Raw genomic sequence first — 23,076 nt, 5'->3', positions numbered from 1 at the left:
AAACGATTAATATTTGGCTAGCTGTCAATAATTTTGTAAGTTCCCTCAGAATACTGCACCTTTAGAAATGGTCTGTTTCTGAAACTATGATTTGATCTCCTTAAACTTTTGGAGATTGTTTCATTATCACATTTTAAAATCTACCTACATAGCTATATGCTTAGTTGCACTGTATTATTTTTTTGCTCCCATCCACAACCCAATCAGAACAGATCAGTGACCCATTTTAATGTCACAACCCACCAGCTGAGTCATTGATCTCTAAAGCACACTCTAGAAAGTTTTGATTTATGACCAATCATAAACCCTAAGCTTACTTCTTTTCTCTTATGAAAAAAAATTAAACATGACACTTTAAAAGCACAGCAAGCCACGTCTGATTAATCTAGAATACTGTTGCCATTACGTGAGTAAATGTGCAATATATCACCCCATTAAACTCTTTATTCTAAATTTGTTTCTCCAAACAGAAAGTTTGTAATCAGTGAAAGATAAAGGAATGCAATGCAAAATTGCGAAGACTTTACTTGAGCATCAATGCGAGCACGTCAGGTTCATGCGCGCGTCAAGACGACCCCCCCCCCCATAAATCTATTGGTGGTGGACTCCAATGCTCTGCTCACGAGGCTGCAGTTCTGTTTGGGAAGTTGGCAGCTCGAGGCAGAGGGGCTTTACTCTCGCGACTCTGGAATTATGAACAGCGCTGGTCCGACCAGCATCTTGTTTTGAACATTATTCCCACTGATCTGAGACCATGGAGTTCGGAAACCGCATTTTCATCGCATTCCTCGTTTCCCCAGGTAGGCGCGAGAGGTTTAATTCCTTTATATTTAGGAATATCGCTCGAGTTGGATCTTAGGTTTGTTTTGCATAAAGAGAATTAGAGTCGGGAAAAATTGTGAAATTAATTTGTGAGCACATTGCACGTTTTTACAACTCGTAAAGCAGAAAGAGTTCTACTGAGATAATAGGCTGCTTTAAACTGAATGCCATAACAAGCAGAATAGAGATCAGTACATGGTATTCTTTATTTCTATTTATTTATCACAGTAGCGATGTCTCGGATGCATCGAACGTTTACTCGAGTCGGTTCGTGTGATTCAGTCTATGCACTGGGTTCAGGTGGGTGCAAATCACGAGCAAGCTCAGTCTCAGATCGCATCTATATTCCGCTCAGCTCTGAAGTTGTGCGCTCCTTTGGCTCCCTTCATTTGGAGACATTCACACGACGGGCTGACGCACGGAGCCCTTCTCCATTCACTAAAGACAGCAAAGAATCAGTAAATGAGCGAACAAATACACTTTTCAAGACTAAAACAGTGTCTATCTAGTCATCTGAGTCCGCTAAAAACCAAATAAACCATTAACAAACAAATAATTAATTAATAACGGGACAATTAACTGTAAATTAATTATAAGTCCACTACAGAGAGCTTACAGGGAGCTTTAACAATTAAACAAGATCAACGATTAACGACGAAAGAGCCGCTTAAATATAAATAATCGAGACCAATAAATATGAATAAATAACCGAAAACAAGTGATTGACTTTATCCGTCTTTAACAGTTTATCAATTCAAATTGATTGACTGCTTGCACCAATAACCAGCTAGCTATCAGCCTTTTTTAGTTTTGACTTTGGTTAGTTTTGTCATATTTTTTTCATGTCTAAATCAAAGGGATTTACTGTAGGAAACCTGAGACTGTTAATACTAATGGACAGTTAATATTGTCATGTTGTTTGCATGTGATAGTCAGTGGTCATCAGTTGGGGGTGAAGAAGACATGACATCCTGCATATAAAAATCATATAAAAAGCCACTGCTCATTAGTGAAATCCTCATACAGGATATTAAACAACAGGTGTTGTGGTGGTGGTTCTTCCTCTCACAGACTAAATGTCATTATTTACTGATAATATGATTTATAATGCTCTAACACATCAAGCTGTGATCCTCAATTTGCCCTTTGAAGATAATATGCATTTGGTGTTTTCAGTTAGATAAATGTTAATATGGAATAGATAGAAGTACCTATAGGTGATTTATACCTTCGCATGCCCTCAGCATGTGCTACATGCATTATTCTCTGACTAATTTAAGTACACCTTCTTTGTTGTTTATCACACAGAAAGCTCCAGGCTTTATGCAAAGTTTAAAAAAAGACACTTTATCCTTGAGAACTTTGAGAGACCTATCAGTGTGCACTCATTATTAATACTTATGAGGCATTAGTCACATTTCAGGTCTTCTCAGATGCTTCACTAGGCTTTTACTTTTATAGATGTGAATCATCACAATGCTTTGAATCCTTAGGGAGTCCGAACAGATTAAAGCACGTTCTTTTTAACAATTCATTGTAAACAAGATGCTGTCTATGTTTGGTTCCATTTGATATAAACCACTTTAAATAGATTATATAGCCTGTGATGCTCTCTAGATGGTCGTCTCACCCTCACCGTCTTCCTGGCCAGAGTGCGAATCCCATTTTTCCTCTCTGGCTCCGTGTGTGATCAAGTAAGAAGGATCTTATTTATAGTCGCGCAGGTAGGGCGCCAAGTTTCCCTTGCGTATCGGAGCCTGTGAATTCCCTTCCGCTATAAATCCCTGTTTCCAAAATGAAACGTTAAGCAGTCACGAGCCGCTGCAATGATTCAGAATAAGTGTGCCGTACCCGTGAGGTGCAGGCATTTATCTTTAGCTCTCTCTCCCCCATTGCTTTTGTGTTTTATTTTATTTACTAATCTATTTACCCCGTTTCCCCCAGCAAGGTGTTGGAAAATGGATAAAGAGAGTGAGAAATAGCAGGGATAATAATTTTCTTTGCTTGCTATAAGATCCCTAAGTGGTGAGGATTCTTTGGGATGGAACATGCTGTCCAATATCTCAAGTAATAGAAAAGTCAGTGTGGCCATTTAAAGTTTGGAGTGGATGTTTTCGCTCCAGGATGCACATATTGGCTTTAAATCTTGTATAGGCCACACTTAATGCTTTTGACTTGCTATCTGCATCACTTTCCCATTTGATGACCTTGCGGCGAGACATGGATGGTGTGCGTTTGATGACTTCGTTGCCACTTATGTGTTACTCCTGTGATTTATCACTCTTAATGAGAGAAAGAGGCGCTGCTTTAGGCTGGTGTCATTTCTGTTTATTGCAAGGGTAACAGGTGCACATCACTTCGGCCAAGGCATAACGCACATACACACACACACACACACATATACACACACAATCACACTTTCTCTTTAGGTGTAAAGCCTAAAGGCAGTCACGCAGAAGGGCTGGCTTCAGCTGTGTCCACTCTCTGTGTCTAGGATGCTCATCATCAGCTACAAACAAGTAAGCATCCCTTCTTAGCAATGGTGAAGTGAGGTAGCAACAGGGTTTCTTGATTTTTTACTTGAAATTTGCAAAAAAAAAAAATTGTCAAAATGCAAAGCACCTGCAATATTTAAGAGTTTTTAATTTAATGTACTCAGTTGAGATCCTTCACTTTAAATTAAAATTAAACATTAACTCTAAATGCATTACGCTGCAGTTGGTTAAGTAAAAAATAGTCTTAGATGTTAAAACTGAATTTAGGGGTTACAACGTTATAATGTAAAGTATGAAAAAAGCACAATTTGAACTGCTGATACTAACTTGACTGTCTGGTCCTTGCAGTGCCTTTAGGTAACCTTGTACTGAAGCACAGAGAGATTTGGGAGGTCTGGTTTGTATTTAACCTTGCAGATGGACTGTACTGTGACTCGTGCTTTCATGTTTGAAGTGCGCCATTAGGAGGAAGCTTGTCTTACCAGAGTGGGAAATCTTGATGAATTCGTGCACTAGCTGTTGAGCACAATATGGTAAATGAAGGTCTGGTAATGATGGAGATAATGAGAGCACCCAGTCATTAGCACTGCAGTGGATCTGATGGATGCGCTCCCTGTGTCAACCCTCCTTTGTACTACCTATCCTCTACCAATGTCCACCACTTTTGCTGCATAGGTTTGATTTTGCCTTATTTGTGCAATTCCTTCATAGCAGATTAATGCTTGTCTAGAGTCTTAGAGGTCAAGGCCTATTGACCTTCAATTTCACCTGGCTAACAGAGCAGAAGCAGAGCAATGTTGGAAGAATTTTTGTTAAGGCACACATTTGTGTGTTTGTATTTATATGTAGTCAGTACATTGTGGAGTAGGTGCTAAGTCAAATAAGTCAAAAAGCTCGGGCAATGTAAAAAGATATCAGAGCGAAAAGATTTGTTCAGATTTTGTGGGCCTTAAATACGTTGACATTTAAGCATTTAACAGACGCTTTTATCCAAGGCGACTTACAGTGCTTTCAGGCTATACATTTTTTGTTTATTATTTTTTTTTACCAGTATGTGTGTTTACCTGGGAATTGAACTCACAACATTTTGCGCTGCTAATGCAATGCTCTACTACTGAGCCACAGGAACTGCATAACAGGAAGTCAAATACAGTAACTACTTAAGACTGTAAAAGTTTTGAAGATGCTCATAAATAGTTGCTCACATATACACACTCAGATGAATACGGAGTCATTCTGAAATCATTTCTTAATGTCTTCTTCGTATGATTTTTGGTTCAGTGGTTTACATACTGTAAATTAATCCTCTTTTATTAATTATTTATTTAAAAAATCTTATCAAGTGGATATTTTGGCTGTTTGCAACTTTCTCAGAAATGCGTTGTCTTCAAATTCACCACATCTCTGGCCATTTTGTTGTATTTTCTTACAGATTTAGCATCTCTGCAATCAAATATGGCACTGTTAGATGAACATGTCACGTTTGATATCAGTGACATCAGGAGTCCATCAAATGTTACTGGTTCCTGTGTGTCTCTTGGCCAGTTGTCTTCTTGCGGTACCATATATTATACTACAATGTAGACTTGCAATTCAATACATGCTGTCACTGGGGCAGTACCCTAAGGTACAAAAGTAAAAAGTACATATTTGGATCTTTATACATATTAGTTCCTTGAAAGCCAGATTAGTATCGTTTGAAAGGGTTCCCCAGAACAGTTTTGTACCTTTACTTCTTGTGTAGTGTAGACTGACCAGAGTATTCTTCAAAGTATAAATGTTTGTGTTTTGTGTCAAAAAATTTAAGTAATAGATTTGTGACAGCCAGAGGCTGAACTATCCATTTTTAAGATGGAAGCAAAGAGAGATGTCCCAAGAGCTGCTTGCTCATTTTAACCAAGACCGAATCAACTGTTTTAACTCATTATATTCAACTGAACTGATTTATAGACATTGGAAATCTTCGGGAGAATGAAAGCTTGATTGTGTTTAAGTTGGCTTCATTTTACGTGCAATCGTTGCATTAGAGTCCCCCAAGCAACGATTTAGCAGAAAGAGATCTCACATTGTTAATTCTCTAGTATCAAAACTGTTCTATCCATCCCTAGTGCCCTTCTTTCTATCTGTCCCTGTCTATCTCCTATCTGTTTGCATAGATCATCCCTCCATCAGGCAGATAATTGCGAGGAGAGCCTCAAAAGCCTGGATCTTCTAATCCTCTTCTCAAACACACCGTGTGACATGCCAGGCCTGGGTCCCTGGACCTCCTTGTCCCTCTCAAAGAAGTGGAATTTTTATATAACATTCCTGTATTTGCATATTGATTCATAGTCAATTATTGGTTGGAATCTTTTCTTTTCGAATATCTAAAACCACCCAGACGGTCTAGCCTGCATTAGCCAATCCAAATATAATCTCAGTGACTCATACTGTAAACATGAACGGCTTTATCTGTGACACTGGATTTCCAACTCACTAGTTGGAAGCAGTAATTAATTGAATGGTATCTGTGTGGCGTTAGTCTTACTGTGTGACTGTGTGTTTGTTGTGCACGGTGACCTGTGGAGCCCGGAGGCAATATGGGGATTTGTATCAGAAACATGCACATGTATACAGATTTCATAGTGAGAACAGCCGAATGTCACGGCTAATATGATACTTGTTTATCTGTAGATGCTTATGTGGCACAATTCCTTGTGTATTAAAGGGACCCAGAGATTAGTAATGGTAGGAATAATGGCAGAAAATTGTTCTCCATTTTGTGTGTGTGTGTGTGTGTGTTCCTTTAGAAAGATGCATGTTGTTGGGTATGATTGATGACAGGAACAGAGATAAATGGAAGGCAGGGATCTGATTTGTGATAAGCAGACAGGATGTGCCCTGCAGTCCTGACCACCGCTGTTCTGATCTTTCCATCTTTCGTAGTTCAAGCTCTGTTTCATCCCTGTTTTAAGACAAAATGTAACCTGTGAATGGTTCAAAATATTCTTATTTATGCGCATAAATATGTGGATCTCATAGTCAAATGAAAAAAAAAGTATATATTAGGTGAAAAAGTCAAACCAGAAAAAGTCATGAAAATTATTTCTTTGATATTTCCATAGTAAGTATTTTTTTAGATATTCTCTGCTTTATAATATTTTATTGACATAATTATTTTATTGTGTTTTTCGTTAACGCAAGAGTGATAAGTGATGTCTAATTTTTGTACGGTTCAAATGATTAGTGTCAGTGAGGTGTGTGTGAATATAAATGTATATTTTTTTTATTCAAAAAGAAGCATAAAATTGATTTCAAGTTATAGTAAAGACATTTATAATGTTAAAAAAGATTTATATTTCAAATAAGCACTGCTATTTTGAATGTTATTCTTCAAAGAATCCTGTTAAAAATCACGGTTTCCACAAGAATTTTAAGCAGCACAATTAAAAAGATTAATTATTGATTTAAAAAAAAAAGTTCTTATTTTTTATGTTTTCATATTTTGCAATCATTTCTTTTTTATTGCTTTTTACCTTTTAGACAGTTTGCAGCATAAAACCAACTCAAAAACCTTCAAATTCATCCAACACAAAGCACTGCCACTCAGGTCATTTGGTTCAATTTTGTACTTTTTTTTGCTTTTTTGAACAGCTTGCCAAGCTTAAAATAGGCTAACTTTTAAAATAACGACTGTAGGCTGCTGGTTTTCATTCAAGTCGATTGCTCTCCAAGTAGCTGAATGTGTCTAATATAAACTTCCAATCGGGGTCAGGTGAACCCAAAACCAGCCTAATTATTCAGTTCTTCTTTAAGAACGATCAATCGACTAGTCATTTAAGGCGAGTTCCCACTTTCTTGTCGATTTTGAAAATGTGTCTTTTTTACACATCCCCATTAACCAGTAAAAATCTGTTTCAAAGTCATCCCTATCTGAAACGATAGATTGCTTTCCTCCATGCGTAATCTAATTGGACGGTGATATTGAACGCTTTGATCTGCTTCTTCTTGGCTCGTTGCTGTTTTTGCATTGACTGCGGAAGATCAAATCAGCCAACTAAACCCTACCTTGACTGTAATCCTATATTTTCTTTTTTTGCATTGATCTCCTCCCTGTATGACTCACCAATGCCTGAAGAAGAGCCTAAACCTCAGCTGGCCTGTGACTAACACCTTTCCCCCCTCGTCTAGAGCTGTGTCTCAGACAGGACTTAGGTAACCGGCAGAGACATGAAGGGACATCAGGTTCCACAGCTCTCTCTCTCTCCCTCTTCCCCTCTTAGCTGTGCTTATTTCCAAAGCGAGGCTCGGTCTGTTTTCTTTAATTTGTCATGATTCACAGCAGATCACCTCAGCTAAGTGCCACATCTGAGAGAGGGCAAATCAATCTCTGCCTTGCAATCTCCTCTCCCAACCCCCAACACTCTCAACACCGTCAGTACTCACTCCGACCATATAGATGGCGATATAGTGCCAGCAATTCTGAAGGAACTCTGCTTGCCACCCCAAAAAACAACAACAGGTGAGCATGAGTGCCTCTGAGTGAATTTGTTTGCCAGAGTTCTAAAGAGAATAGTGTGTGAGATGTATAACAACCTACCAGAGTGATTTTAGCCACCTCTTTAGCATTTTTGTTCAGCACAGTATTTCAAGTGTATTTAATTGTTTTTTGCATGTTGTTGCATTCCAGAGATCAGTTTGCTGAACTGAATTTGTATCATGTGAAACCGTGTAACCAATAGAAGACCTATACGTAAATTAAAAACTGTAGCACTGCAGGAAAGTGAAATAGATTATATGTGTTTGCCTTTTAGATCTTATATGTTGTGTTGAATTTAAGTAAAAATAAATAAAAAACACGTTGCAGAGAGTAACATCATATCACTACTGGATATTACTATTGGTCACTTAACATTTTTATCATGAAACATTTGAAAATATTCACTTTTAGTGTTAAACTACATCTTACCTCACACTGTTTAACCGTTTAATGATACTGTAAACAGAAAAAGCCTTCATATATTTGATTTCCATTGCAGTTATTTAGATTTTTGAGTGAAGGCCTGCCTAAAAACTTTGAATATACTTTTGAATACTTATTACTATAGCTTTGAAGTGCATACAGCCATGCTGTATCTTATCCATGTCTTTAGATCTGCACATACATTAGCAATGAAAAGGAGAAAAAAATGTTTCAAGGACAAAATTGGAGAGAATGAACCACCCTACACTGTACTCTGAGCTCTAAGCTCCTCTCTCATAAAGACCTAACATCCTTTGAAGCATTTCTATGAAAAGAAGACAAATCCTCTATCCTGAGCAACCTTTTCTGCTCCACAATGAAAACTGGCATGATGCTGATGTGGCAGGGAGCATTTGTTGATTAGCGTATCAAACATAATCTTTGTTCAAGCGGCTTTGCAGGACTATTTTGGAAAAGGCTGCTGTTGTTGTGGATGGTTGAAAGGAAACACAGATACTTTTAAATGTGCATTTCTGTAGTAGGGTGTCAGGCGAATGGGCCTTCATCCTCTTAACCTGTCACCCACATGCACACGCAGCATGATGCAGTGTCTTTCTTCCACATACTACTTCTTTCTCTGCGCATCTGTCTCTTTATGTCTTCAACCCAGTCACATAAAGTCCCTAGACGCACAGATTAGTTTCTGTGAAGGCATTATAATCAGAACTTTTGAAAGAGCTGACAGCACTGTGAAGGCCTCATTAGACCTTGAAATAAAGTAAAATGGATGCACTTTTAATAAAGTATTAAAGTAAGGACTCTGCATACTTCAGAAGCATCCCTCTGTTTTCACTGACGGGTAAACAAGTGACAAGAACAAAGAATCCTTTGTGTTCACTTGAACCAGACATCATTACTGAAGTGCAAATTAAGACCGTCTGAACTTCACACATATCTAATGCGGAAAACAAATGTTACTATTAAAAGGAAGCTAAGATCTTTAATGGGAATTGTTTTAAATTAAATGTGCAGACTAATAATTTTTTTTTTAAAAGCATTGCCTATACAGATCCACATATTTCACTAGTAGCCTACTGATTTTTTTAATGGACCGTATATAAGAGATTGCTTCAAGCTTAGACTTTATTTTTCACACACACACACACACACACACATATATATTTATATATATTTTTATGTAAATAATCTTTATAGTTATCATTCTTTGTACATTTCAATATTTTAGACATGCTACAACTACATAGTTTGACACAGGAAAACGGCGAATTTCCATTTACTTCGTAAATGAATAATTGCCATTTTCCATTTTTTCCATTTTACTTTTGCTAAATTGTGACTTAAGAAATTATCATTTGAATCAATGAAATCTAAATGATTTTCTATTTTTCTTTTTCTTTTTTCTGCAGTTTGAGCTGTGGGCTGTACTATTAGCATGGGGGTGTGGACGCAAACGGTTTTCAAACGAAACCAAACAGTTGAAAATTGATTTGAGAAGCATTACACAGACCCTTTCTCGAAAATGTGCTCTGAACACATGTATTTGCAGTGTACAATATTTGACATTGTTTTTCAGATTTTCCTGTTTCCCCTTAGACTCAGAGTTGCATGTGATTACCTGGTTTGAGCAAGCCCATCTGCAAAGTTTAGATTGTGTAGGTGGGATTCTTGAAAATATGCATTGCATTAGATTTGATTTTCATTAGAATTTCATGTCCTGACTGTCATATCCCACACGCTTTGCTGGACACAATTTTACGCTCCTTTGGATCCACATGGACAGGCTGATCTCTTTTTGCCAGCTATCATACTATCCATGTGTCACTAGATCTAAACCGTTAGCAGCGTCTCTCCATCTAGCTCCAGTGATACTAATGGCACATGTCATGGCCTCTGTCAACTTACAAGACTTCCAAAATACACAAACTATCAATTTACCCAAGCATCTGAGATTGTTTATCCTTCTGCGTTTCGATGATTGATACTGAATCAATGGGAGATAATTGGGCATGTCATAATGTTAATAGAATACGGAACAGATAGCCCGGTGGGGAAAAAAATCTCATCCTCACACAATTCTCATTGAAATGCCACAGGGTCCTGTTTGCTTAACAAGGCAAATATGGGCTGATTGTCAGACAGAGTGAAAGTTAACCTTCATAGCACATCTTCAAACAATGAACTCTGTAACTAATTTAGCCTTAGCGCAGATGGATGTGTGAATTCTTGTGTTGCCGGCAATTAAACTTTGCCAGGTTTGCGATGTGTTACCACAATGCTCAGTTTCTGATTTTCCACATTTGATCGATGGAGTGAACACATTCACCGTATGCTTCACGAACAAAAGCTTCTGTCATCTCAATTTTGCATTAATCACCCCCAATTAAGCCTTGTTTTGCATTCTTGTGTCTTACAGAGACCTTACCAATCTGCAGGTTTTTGCATTTGTGAAAGACATTCCCCTCTGAGCCATCATATTCCCTACTGACATCCATTCAGCATGTAAAAAGTGAGGAAGGAATCATAGACACTCTAAATCTGACAATAATAGACAGTCTAAATCTGAATCTGCTCAATGATCATTTAGTCTTTTACCAAAAAAAACAAAAAACTATTCTGGGGGTGACAGCTGTTGTACCACCCACCAAATGACTCTGGTTTGGTTTGCTGGCTAGTGGGCATAAAGTGATTGTGTCCTGAAGTGACCAAGTAATGACACAGCTGTTGTTGTATGCCTTTTTTAAAAACTGAGATTGTGCCAGTGGCATTTCCAGACGCCATCGTACGCCCTGTTGTTTGTGACCATCAGCTCTGTTCTGCTCAACAAAAGCAAAACATCACTGAAGGCTTCAACCCAGCTGCATTTATGATTTAGGCAATTCAAAAATCTCCAAGATTATTTTAAATAATGATTCAATCCATTTCAAACAACTGTTAAAAAAAATGAAACTTTAAATGGACTTGAGAACAGGCCATGTGTGTTTTTTTTATTGAACGTAACCGACACTTAGGCTAGGCGGCACTAGGCAGGCATAATGAAACGCTCAAAAAGGCTAGGGCCATCACAATTTTATTGGACAGGAAAACAAGTCGATCAACATTTTCCGGGTCCAGTGCAGAGCGTTTTTTTATTCACTATATGTCCAGCTGTTGAGAAGACACGCTCTGACCGCACTGATGTCCCAGGTACACTCAGGTACAGCTGCGCAAGGTGGGGGTATTACTGTCAATTTTCCACCATTAAAGCCGGTCGCTGTCAGCTTGCAACGGTCCTTTTCATAACTCAGAATCTCCTGTAACTAGATGTGCGAATGAGGCGAATTCGCATCTACCACGCCGGGAGACCTCCAGACGCGCGTAAACACGTCTTTACATTGACTTAAGATTGAAATCATTGAGCCAGATGCTCAGTTCGCGTTTGGTGTGAAGCAGCATAAGAGATCGCTCTCGACGTCACTGGGACTTTCAGGCGCGTAAAATTGCTGGTATTTTCTGTCTAGCTTTCGCAACGCATACTGCACATTCGGAATTCTTTATTTTCTTTTTCTGCTTGTTTTGTGAGTTTTGTTACATCTATATTTTTAATTGTTTAATTCTTTTAAAATTAATAGTCTACATATTTAGTTAAAATCAATTCCCTAATTTCATTTTTGAAACTTTTTTTGGTTGGTCCGATCGATTGTACAATCGATTTTCGAACTAAAAGTGACAGCCCTAGCAATTGTAATTGAAGTACTTTAACTAGAATTTATATTACTTCAGTTAGTTGCCAAGGCAACAGTTATACATTTTTACAGCTTTTTTCAAAACAAAAAAAGAAATTGTTTTAGTTAACAGTTACAACACTGATCATTATATTGTATGAAGCTGAATCCTTCTTTAATTGGCTTATGTAGTAAATGTGTATTTAGAATTGTGCATTGTGCATTTTGCCCAGTTGCTTTGGAATAGGGCTAGACCAAGATGTTGATTGCGGCATCCATAGTCTTCTAATTGCCGAGGATACATTTGGGAGCCTCTTTAGCCCATGTAGCTTAATACAGCAGAAACAATGGCCATTAAACATGTCCAGGGTGAGAGATTGTCTAGATGTCTGTGGCTGTTATTTTTAGGCTTGTGTGAACAGTGTCTGCGACTGCGCCTACTCCATGGCCATTAATCCCTTGCTCCTGCGCCTGACAGAATGAAGAAATTGCTTTATTTTCTTAATGACCTGTTTACTCAGCCATGTTTATGTGTAGCTGAGAGGTCATGTTCCTGTGTGTTTCCATTAAATGCCTCTGGATTCCACTTCACCATCCAGAGAAACTGAGCCACAGCATCATTACTCCGAAAAAGAGACTTATTCTAACAGTTTTTCTTTTGTACCTGTATTTTGTCCCATTCACAGTTGCTCCTCAACATTTAGCACTGGTGCAGAAAAGGACATTTAGAACAAATATGTAGGTAAAAACATAGATCCTTTCAAAAAGTACTGTTTAGAAATGGCATGCATTACAATGTACTGTACTTCTAAGAATACAGGGGTATTGACGTGTATAAAAAAGACTTTGGCATTACTGTGGATTTTTGTAAGTGAAAATATACTGAAGTAGAACTGAAGGCATAGAGAAAAAAAAAGCGTTATACAGGGGGAATATTTCTCCCTTATGACCGCCTAAAGGAGATATGCGGAAGGCTTGATTGGGGGAAGTTGAATTGTGGCTCTGCAATGGTTTCTGACAGGCACATCTCTCAGCCACAGATTTCCCTACCATCCTATGCAGAGTGAAAGACAATCTGGTGGAGTCAATGAATATTTATATCGCAGACAATGGGATGGTTATTAAGAGGTATTCTGGACTTTCTCTTACTGTTTGGAAGTTAAAGTAAGAGCTAGAGGGCAAAAGAAATAGGCTGACCACTCCTCCATTTTTCCTTTTTTTTTTGAAGTTGGAGAAAGATCATTTATAAATGCTGCTGAGAGGGAAGCATATACAAGTGACAGCACTGAAATAAATCCACGTGCAACTCTTTACCTGAGCACAAAAATGCAGCAATTGGGGACATTTTGACTTCTGGCTGTAAACCTGGCTGTGAAAAAAAAAGTGTTTAAATAATAGAATAATGGCTATGGTGGCCTGAAAAAAAGCTTTAAAGGAAAAGTTCACACACAAATGAAAGTTTGCTGAAAATGTACTCACACCCAGGCCTCACTTGCTCACCAGTGGATCCTCTGCAGTAGATTGGTGCCGTCAGAGAGTCCAAACAGCTGATAAAAGCATCATAATAATCCACAGTAGTCCACATATCTCCAGTTCATCCATTGGCACCTTATGAATGAAAAGCTGTGTGTTTGTAAGAAACTTGGATTTTGCCTGATTTCCATTTTTGCCATTTTTAGCTTTTTGATTAACAAAGCACAAGTGTATTTGAGAAGGCATCCAAAGCCCAAATTAGATCTCTTATCATTATGGCCTGAACATCAATTTATTTTATTTATTCATATTTAGTCGTGCTTTCTATCCATATCTGACTCATCACTTAAATGATGTTAATTCGATATTCAAAGTGTTTCGACCACATAAGCTGTGAAGAAATTATGCTGATGCTGTGTCCACTTTCAGAGACAATTACATTTGTTTCGAGAGAGAGAGCTACATTTTATCAATAAATGCTTTTTCCTCTAGCTTGCTGTTGATTTTTTGGTATTATGGTTGACCAACAAGACAAAGTTTGAATGATGTATTTGTTTTCAGAGGAGTGTTAGCAGTGGTGTTCTGCTAAATCCATCTTTTGAACCTCTGACTTAAGTGTCACGGTTGGGAAAAACTCAGAATTCATCCATCAAAACAAGGTCTTTTCAAACCAACAGTCAGCATTATATTTTAGATTCTGTCATGTGAATTTCTTTGAATTAGCATTAAAATTTGATTTATTATTGTGCATTCTGTTTCTTACCTTGTTTGATTCAGGAATTGATTTGGAAATTAAAGATAATTCTGAATTTAATTCCAAATGAGTCACAACACGGTTTTTACTGGACCACTTCTGAAATATATTACTAACTTATTGCTTTTTTTTTTTTTTTTTTTTTTTATAAATTGAATGTCATGTAAAATCTTTCAAATCAGGCTAGCTTAGTTTAATATTATCATATTATCCGCTTCAATTTCCACTGATATGACCAAATATGTTACTTTACATTACAACAATGCCAGAATTCCTAGAATGATTAATTATGATAAGGACAACCATAATTAATTTCATGGGCTTTATTTATTGTGCTATAATCAGTCTAACAGGTGACACCATGGCTATACCTAATGCATTTTTGGTAGAATGCAAATTCGATGTGTTGGATAAAATAATGCAAGGAGTGTCATCAAGTTATCTTAACTCAAATGGATTAGGTGCTAGTCCAATGGTGTCTTTTTCTGCAGTGGAATGGAATGTAAATGTACTGATTGAGACAGCATCTCTCACTCTGTCATCTTTTTCAAATGTTTTTCAGAAGGGAGATTAAAGAAAAAAACACGCTGCTATTTGATGTTCTGCTCTCGTTATTGTTTTCTGCTGTGGTTTTTATCGCAACAACAGTAGTGCAGGGCTAATAGTCAGCCCCGCCACAGGGAATAACAAATCACACTCGTGTTTGAGTTGGTGCGTGGCTGCATAAAAACTCAGTGTTTTATCAGTTCTGGTGCTGATAGATAGGCCTTCATGCTTTAAAGATGCAGGAGTCTAGGCTGAGAGAGAGATGTGCATTAGTGGGCTAGAAAGAGGGGAAGACTTACAATTAAAAAATTAGTTTTGTTGATTGTATTTATAGAAATTATACTGGCTGATGATGCAATTACTACAGTTTGCTGTACAGTGATTCATATGTGTGTAAGTTAGTCATGTAGAGAAAAACAGGTAAAAGATATTTGTAATAATAATAATTAAATATAATAATTATAAATATTGGACCTTTTGTATTATTAATAATAATATTATTATTTTATTTATTCAAGCTTCAATATTTTATTTATTTAAGATTTTTGAGTAAAATACATTTTTGGGTGAACTCAGTACCAGTGTTACAACCAAGCGCCTATGAATTGTGCTGAAATATAATGATGTTAACAACAGGTTTAATTTTTGAAGTCAAAGATCCAGTAGTATTAACTTGGGGTAATCCTTGTTGATCTCATGAATGTCTGTTTACTGGGAAAATGTGCTTGAGGGATCGGTCAGAGAAATTCCAGAGGGACCCAGTTCAGCACCCTGTGGCACTCCTTCAAATGGTTGTATCTGGAAAAAGACAAGACAGTGCAAACACATCCAAGAGAAATCCTGGTGTTTGTAAGCAGGAAGACAGCAGGGACCGAGAGACCGATAGACAGGGTCTCTGAGGTTTGATGACTTCTGGCCACTGGGAAAGAGCAACAGAATTCCACAGGGAGAAGGCTACCCTCCTATCCCAGAGAAGAGGTCAGGTAAGGTGAATATCGTGTGTGTACGTGTAGGGGAAAACAGAAAGGGAGTGTGTTACAGAGTGAGGCCAGTGTGAAAGGACGGTCCAAGGGGATTGCTGATTAGACTGTAAGAGAGTCTAGAGTGTGTCTGAGTTTTTAGTGTCTCTATGCTACCAAGTTTGAGCTCCAGTCCCTTGAGTCCCGTATTAGGTGTTGAGAAGAATATAAACCAACAGCACTTAGCCTCTTCATAGACACTTAATGTAATGTGTGTCACATTGCAGCAAAGCTGTAGTCTGGCAACTCTTTGATTGTTAGAAGCAAATGAAGAGCGAAACTGTTGAAGATTCTTCCTGGAGGTGACTTTTCAGGGATATAATAAGCTCATGATTTTCCAGTAAGCAGTGTGAAAACACATATGAAGCAATAAAAATATATATCTATATGGATAAAAGACTGTATTATGAAAATAAGACTGAAAGCAGTAACCAAGGTGATGTTTACGTCTTTGGCATATAAATTATGATTTTCCCTTGAGCTTTATTCATCCTTTATTCATGATGTCAACATAAAATATCAGAAGTGATGCCACGTTGAAAAGACAACATCTGAGTGTATGAGGACTGTAGTATAAAAACACATCAAATGATGTAATGTGCCTTTTTCTTTTAAAAAGAGTGAGCAGTTGACACTACTTAGAAAATAGCAAAGATGTTTGCTGAATTACTGACATTTAGAGGATGTTTCTGCCATTCACATCAATTTTCAGTCTATAAGCTCTTCACATTTAACACCATTTGAATACTGGGTACGTTTTCATTTGTTGGGTGACACTTACTTTCGGACTGCCTGCCAATTAGCGACATTATTTCTCAAACTGTTTTGCGCTGTGGAAAAAAAAAATGCATATATAAAAATAAAACAATTATTTATCTCAATTCCCCCTTCATTGTCGGTTCCCCTGGCATTTTTAATAAGGCATGTTCTGCCAAAACCACCCACTCCTGTGGATGTCCTTAACCCTTGCGTCTCGTTCTTCATTTTCACTGCCTTTTTTGTTGTCCTACATTCTCTCCGTCCTCCCACTCCTACATTCTCACTGACCTCTGTAATCATTGTATCATGGTGCACACCTGTCCAGTTGAAACGTCGTCCTTATGGATAATAATCACTGAGCAGTTGGTTACTATTGCAAAAAGAAGCTTTCTGCATAGCCTGAGAGCAAAGCCATCCACTCAAAGCAGTGCTTTATTAAAAAGACTTTGAAGCTTTTTTCACTTTATATTTGTTTCTCTGAGCGAACTATACTATAATAAATAGGTGTATATGACTTTCTTCTTTCAGATGAATCCAGTTGGATTTATGTAAAAAATTGGTTTTGATCTTTTCAAGCTGTTTAATGGCACTCAGCAGGTGTTGCAGTGCTTCAGTCCTAAAGAAGTAAGGCCTGGTTCACACGGGACGATTTTAAAATTGTCGGCCGATTTTCCAAATATGAGAGACCCCACACACAGCGATAAAAAATCACGGATCTAAGGCCGGGTTCACACCGCAAGCTGCAGCAGAGCAGAAGCAGCGCGTATTTTTTTCGGCGCCTATGTTAACAGATGAGAGCGTTCACACCGCACGCAGAGGCTGCGCGGCAGAGCGTAGCAGAAGCAGCAGTGCCGCGATCGTTTCGGCGCTGGGTCTATTTTTGCTGCTCTGCTGACGCTCAGTTAAAGTGAAAGTACACCTTTGATAGACAAAATAAATATGATTTCACACAAAAAGTGCTCTAACTGCACAAAAAAAGCACATCTAGGGTGTTTTAACAAGAACTAGAGTATGTTACGAAAAGGAAATTATTATAAAAAAAATATGTATAGAAGATAAAGTGACCATGGCCAAAATGATCATGATCATGGCCAAAATACACATGTACTTAAACGAATTTTGCCCAAAATTTGCATTGATGATATCTACTGTGTTCTTAGCAAATTACATTAAAAAATTATGATATTTTAAACCACATATTTTTCAATTTTTTATTATATTTTTTTTCATATATTGTTTTTTTTCTTTTTCTTTTTTTTTACAAAATCTGTTAAAGTACTTACAGTTCTATCCAAAAATAGACATTTTGCCGAAATACAAAAACAACTTTAAATAATTTATATTGCTAGTTTAGCCTTGGAGATTTATTTATTATTAGTAGTTGTCGTATTCTTTTAACTAGGACTATATATTGGCAGAAGAACGGATGTCGTGCTGACAATCATAAACAACAGCACGTGGTGTCACAGGCAGTGGTCTTCAGAGTGCACCTGGAAAGACAATAATGGACGACACTCGTCTCATCGTGGAAGTTGAGAAATATCAAGTTCTTTATGATCCACACAATGTACTTTATAAAGACTTGCAGGAGAAGGAAAAAGCATGGGATGAAGTTGCAGCGGCTCTTATTGCAGATGGTAATACATTTTATAGTGTTTTTGACGCTTTCGCTGGCACACGAGCAAACAACTCAATATTTGATTCAAAATTGATTCAATTGGAACCATTCATTTACAATTTCTAAATTACACATAAGCACACAAATAACAAAAGCAGGTGATACATGCATTTATAATAAACAAGTAAATGCTGATTTCAAGATGAGCAGGAAGTCAAGGCTGTGAACCATTTACAATACACATAATTTAAAACCGTTTATTAAATTGGTTTTCAGGGTGTTTTTTGGTAAATTTGATTGCAAACAAACCCAGTGACAAGATGGTAATATGCACCATGTTCTCTTCTACGTCGGTTAATGGGATGAACCCAAAGTCTGCGTCTTTTTAGTCTCCTTAATAACAAATATAGCGCAATGGCCTTTCTTCTATCAACAACACGTATACTGCACGGAAAACAAAGACAGCAAAACAAAGATCCAACAAAAGTAACAATGAAATTATTAATTAAAAAAGCTTCTTGCCAAGTCTTTTTATTTAAATGTATTTTAAATGGGGAAATAAAGCAATGCGAACGTACCCATTATAGAGCACTCTGACCAAAATCTGCTGTTCAGTTGCGCGCTGCCTCCGCTGCCGGTGTGAAAGCAAAATAGGCGCGCGCTGCTTCTGCTCTGCCTACCTGCTGCTAACGCGCTGCTTCTGCTCTGCTGCAACTTGCGGTGTGAACCCGGCCTAACAGTTTTGGTCGCTCCGTGTGTGGTGTGCAGCCACACGGCAATATCAACACATCACACACGAACCGATTTGACTCCCGAGCATTCCCAGGTCAGACGGGAAATCTCGCAAAATCCCTCGAGATCAAACGTGACTTTAGAGTAAACAATCATGGCGGACAAAGAGGATGCAGTGGCCATAGTTTGTGCTTTGTTTTTAACGGAAAAAAAAAAACATAAGAAAAATAAGAAAAGGCGATGGTCAAAGAGGTGGAGACGACGCGAGCATGGACTATACTTGCTATATCATGATATGGAGATAAGTTGTTGTTTTATCTCATAGAAATGTTGTTACGTACTACACAGATTAATAACCGTTGAAATAAACGTTCATATATTAGTTTCCATGTACTCTGGTGGACTGCAGTTGTGGATGTAGTTATGCCCATCGACTTTATTTGTATTTGTTATATTATATACGCCGGCTGTTTTGATTTTGTTTCCCGGTACTATCACTGCCTCGTCACCTCGCTTTCTGATTGGCTACACGCCACAGCGCCACATCCCCGATTTGAGATCGGAGCGGTCCCGACATTCTTCCGAGCAGAGGAGATTAGTCTTAACACACCACACACGGCAGGAATATTTGATCAGATTATTTTACGATAATCGGAGCATCCTAAGATTGTCGGAAGGGCTGAATCGGGGCTAAAATCGGCCCAATTATCCTGCCGTGTGAACCAGCCTTAAAATAAAAAGTGCCCATCCTTAATAAAAAAAAGTGTCTCACTCGGCTCCAGGGGATGAAGAATGTCCTCCTGTAGCGAATAAACGCACTGTTGCATATTTAAAATGTAATAATCAATTAAATCTAGCTTGCGCTCACTGTAGTAAATGGAAACAGTGCTGGGCGGATGACGTGTGAGGTCTGCTCTTGGCATGCACCGTTTGGAAATGACGAATTTGGAAGCGCAGGGGAGAGATCAAAAACAAAACAACGGTCACTAATTAGAAGTACAAAACAAGGATTTGTAAAGAAGAATGTTGGAGGATTTCGATATAAGACAGTTGGAGACTGGTTTTCCTTTGCTAAAGTAAGGAAACATTGCTTCCGGCACATGCGTTGTGTTGACCTCATGCGTAATCAGCCTAAAACAACTTCGGTGTACAACTGTTGGCGCAAGCTACATTAAAGTGATTATTACATTTTGAGAAAAAAAATATATTTTTAAATTGTAGTATTTCACAATATTACTGTTCTTATTCTATTTGTACTCCATTTTGATCAAATAAATGCAGCCTTGGTGAGCATAAAATATTTTTGACTGGTAGTGTGTGTGTATACATGTATATGAAATTTCACTTAAACTTTCAGCTGACCTCCTAAATGCACCCTCATGTTTGAAAAACCCCTGGTCTATAAAGCTTTAGAGGTAATGTTAGTTGTTACAAGTTCAGTTTATTCACAACAATCTTTTAATTTTAATTGATCAGTCAGTCAGATGTGTAAGTGTATTGATTTCATAAAATGATGCAACGCCAGTACAATACTTCTGTTTATCAATATTTTCTACATTCTTGAGTACCCTGTTGGACTGCAAATAGAGCTGAGAATCATCTGTATCTTGCCTGGTTTCATTATGTTGACTTCTGCCCAGCACAGCAGTGGCTCCCATCCTGACTATGATTTAGAGGTATTCAGTGTAATTATTCCCTTTGCTTTTTGGCTGCGTATTTATCTTTGTCTTGGCCTCGTACCTCACAGCCATCCGGGCTATTCAGCTGAGGATAAAAGAACTACAAAGAACCACTCAACCTTTTTAAATGGATTTCAGGACTGATGGGGGTAAATAGTGAGTTTGAGACTGATGGAATTAACCATTGCTGGATTACAGAGAGGTTCATTGGTGTGGGTTGGTGTGATAGATGGACATATAGTTATAGCCATAAGGCGCCAGATTGAGGCAGAGCTCAATCTCAAGTAAGGAAGTGAGGGTAAGCGGGTGAAGTTAAGAAGAAATAAGAAGGTTGAGAAGAAGGAGAGGAGAGGAATTGTTCGTCTGCTCTGTGTGAGCGATCGAACAATGCGCGGCTGGTTGGGAAGATGAAGGTGGCCTCAGTGCTGGAGTCAACATTGCTGATATGGATGGAGGAGGTAATTTATTCTTCCCATCTTGAGCAAAGCTTGCTTCATATGTATTGCCAATTCCAGCTGAAAGTAGATACCAGGGGTGATGGGTTTTCCAATTGACCGAACGTAGAGGCACACACAAATTTCAGAGCTGGACTTTACCACTAGTTGCCAGACTCATTGAAAGAAGAAGTTTGAAGAGAAATTTGCAGAGATCTTCCACAGGTGGACTGAGGCAATCTGACACTGCATAACACTGATCCATCCATGCAAAAATAGTTTACATAGTCTATTTGATTAAACAGAGCAGCTCTCATACAAAGGTTTCTTAGGACTACAGTCAAAGTGCTATTGACTGCATAGACAGAGTGTGACTGTAGAAAAAGGGTGAATACTAGTTAATTATGCCAATCTATTCAAGCCAATTTGAGTCTAAACAAATATTTGTCACATAGGTTAAATTAGAAATAGTTAGAGTTACAAGATATAATATTGCATTATTAGATATACTGTAAAACAATGTTGTCATAATAAGTTGTGTTGTCGGACAGTAAATGTATTTGGATGTATAAAGTTGAAATGGTTGCGCAAAACTATTTAGCCAATTGCGCCAAGGGATCCTATCCTTAGCATTTCATTAACTGTGCTGCAAAGCAGAGGATCTAATGAGAAGGCAGCCAGGTTAATCTGATAACATTTGTATTTTTTTCTGTAGATGTTTTGCGAACTGTAAATATTTCCCCCGATTTTTACGATGTCATGTGCTGTTAGCGCTTATTTATTTGTATTTAGAACCTCTAACCTGAATAAGAACACAAAATCTTCAAGTACATAAATTAAACGAATGTTACAGTATCCACTGTAGTTGTCGGCTAGTAAAAACTGTTTTATCAGTCATTATCCTTGACGAACCAGCGCAAACCGATAATGTTACCTCACAAAGTTAGCCATCAGTCTCATTGAGTATTAACTTATTTCTGGTTCAAACACGTATGGCTTAGTTAAACCGATATTTCCATTTGCCATTGCATCGCATTCACTACAGTTCGGCGCTGGCTCATGGCTGGCTAATATATGACTGAGTGGAGGTGGGGCTAATTTCCGTATTCATAAATCCACATACAGGCAAGTGTGTAGAGTTGCATTCAAGCTATTTTAAGGAATGAGATAATTATTTTCACAAGAAAAAACATTTAAATATGAAATTTTGATGATCAAAGATGAGTTTTAAAGGATACAATTGTTGACTTTTTTTTTTTTGTGCCATAAATCATAAATGCCTTTCGACTGGAGAGTCCGGCTTTGAATGATCAGTCACAGTTTGTGAGTGTCAGCTGTCGCTTCTCTCTCTTTTCCTCATCATACTACTTTTAAAATTCATTGTGCGAGTAGTGCCTTATACAACAGTCTCCCATCTTTAATGTGCTTAAAATCCAACACCTTGCTTTCCCAACCTCAGGGAACATCTCTGCTCAATTTTACACTTACAGTCCAGAAGAATGTCCTAATTCAATTTGAGCCTGTTTAAGAAAGCAGGGGGTTTCCGTCTCCAGGGTAAGTTTATCTCAGCAAGAGGCCAGGCATGTCAGATTTGAACAACGACACAGAGCAATTTCCCATTAGTAGCTAGAATAAACTATGTAAATCAGTCTTGGAGGCTCGAAACCGATTAGGATGACCCAGCAACTTACCCCGCTACCATATTTTTGCTCTTAGTTACTGCAAGGTCAGCTGTTCTCCAAGAGCTTGTGTTGCAGGATTCCTAATGCTTGTCTGTACTGTCTTTCCGCATTATGATGACAGGAACCTTATACCTTCCCATTGTTATGAGAGCTTCACTTTTTGGAAACGGATGAACAGTTTTAACTCTTAACAGCTGCAGCAATGTGAAACAACCTTCATAGTCACGGGAAGGAGGCAGGAACTGGAAAACATTTAAATCAAACTGTAATAATCAATAATCTCAATCAGAGATGACATTTTTCATGTTTTCATTGATGGTCCTTTTGGCTAATCTAGTCTATGACATTCAAATATGAGGCTTACACTAGTACAGACAAAAGTTGGGCGATGTGGTCTCA

General features: G+C 37.9%; 1 protein-coding gene across 1 annotated transcript in view; it reads left to right on the top strand.

Annotated features, from left to right (window-relative positions):
• Nucleotides 1-616: 616 nt before the first annotated feature.
• LOC113093301 (cadherin-13-like) overlaps nucleotides 617-23,076 on the top strand; it is a 283,704-nt gene continuing 261,244 nt past the window's right edge. Inside the window, exon 1 of the mRNA XM_026259099.1 lies at nucleotides 617-796. Within this exon, the coding sequence (XP_026114884.1) occupies nucleotides 755-796 (42 nt within the window). The 5' untranslated portion in view covers nucleotides 617-754. The remainder of the gene's footprint in view (nucleotides 797-23,076) is intronic.

This window comes from Carassius auratus, unplaced genomic scaffold (assembly GCF_003368295.1).
Source record: "Carassius auratus strain Wakin unplaced genomic scaffold, ASM336829v1 scaf_tig00214951, whole genome shotgun sequence".
Taxonomy (NCBI): Eukaryota; Metazoa; Chordata; class Actinopteri; order Cypriniformes; family Cyprinidae; genus Carassius; species Carassius auratus.
The sequence above is the reverse complement of the archived record's forward strand: the minus strand, read 5'-3'. Positions and strand labels throughout refer to the sequence as shown.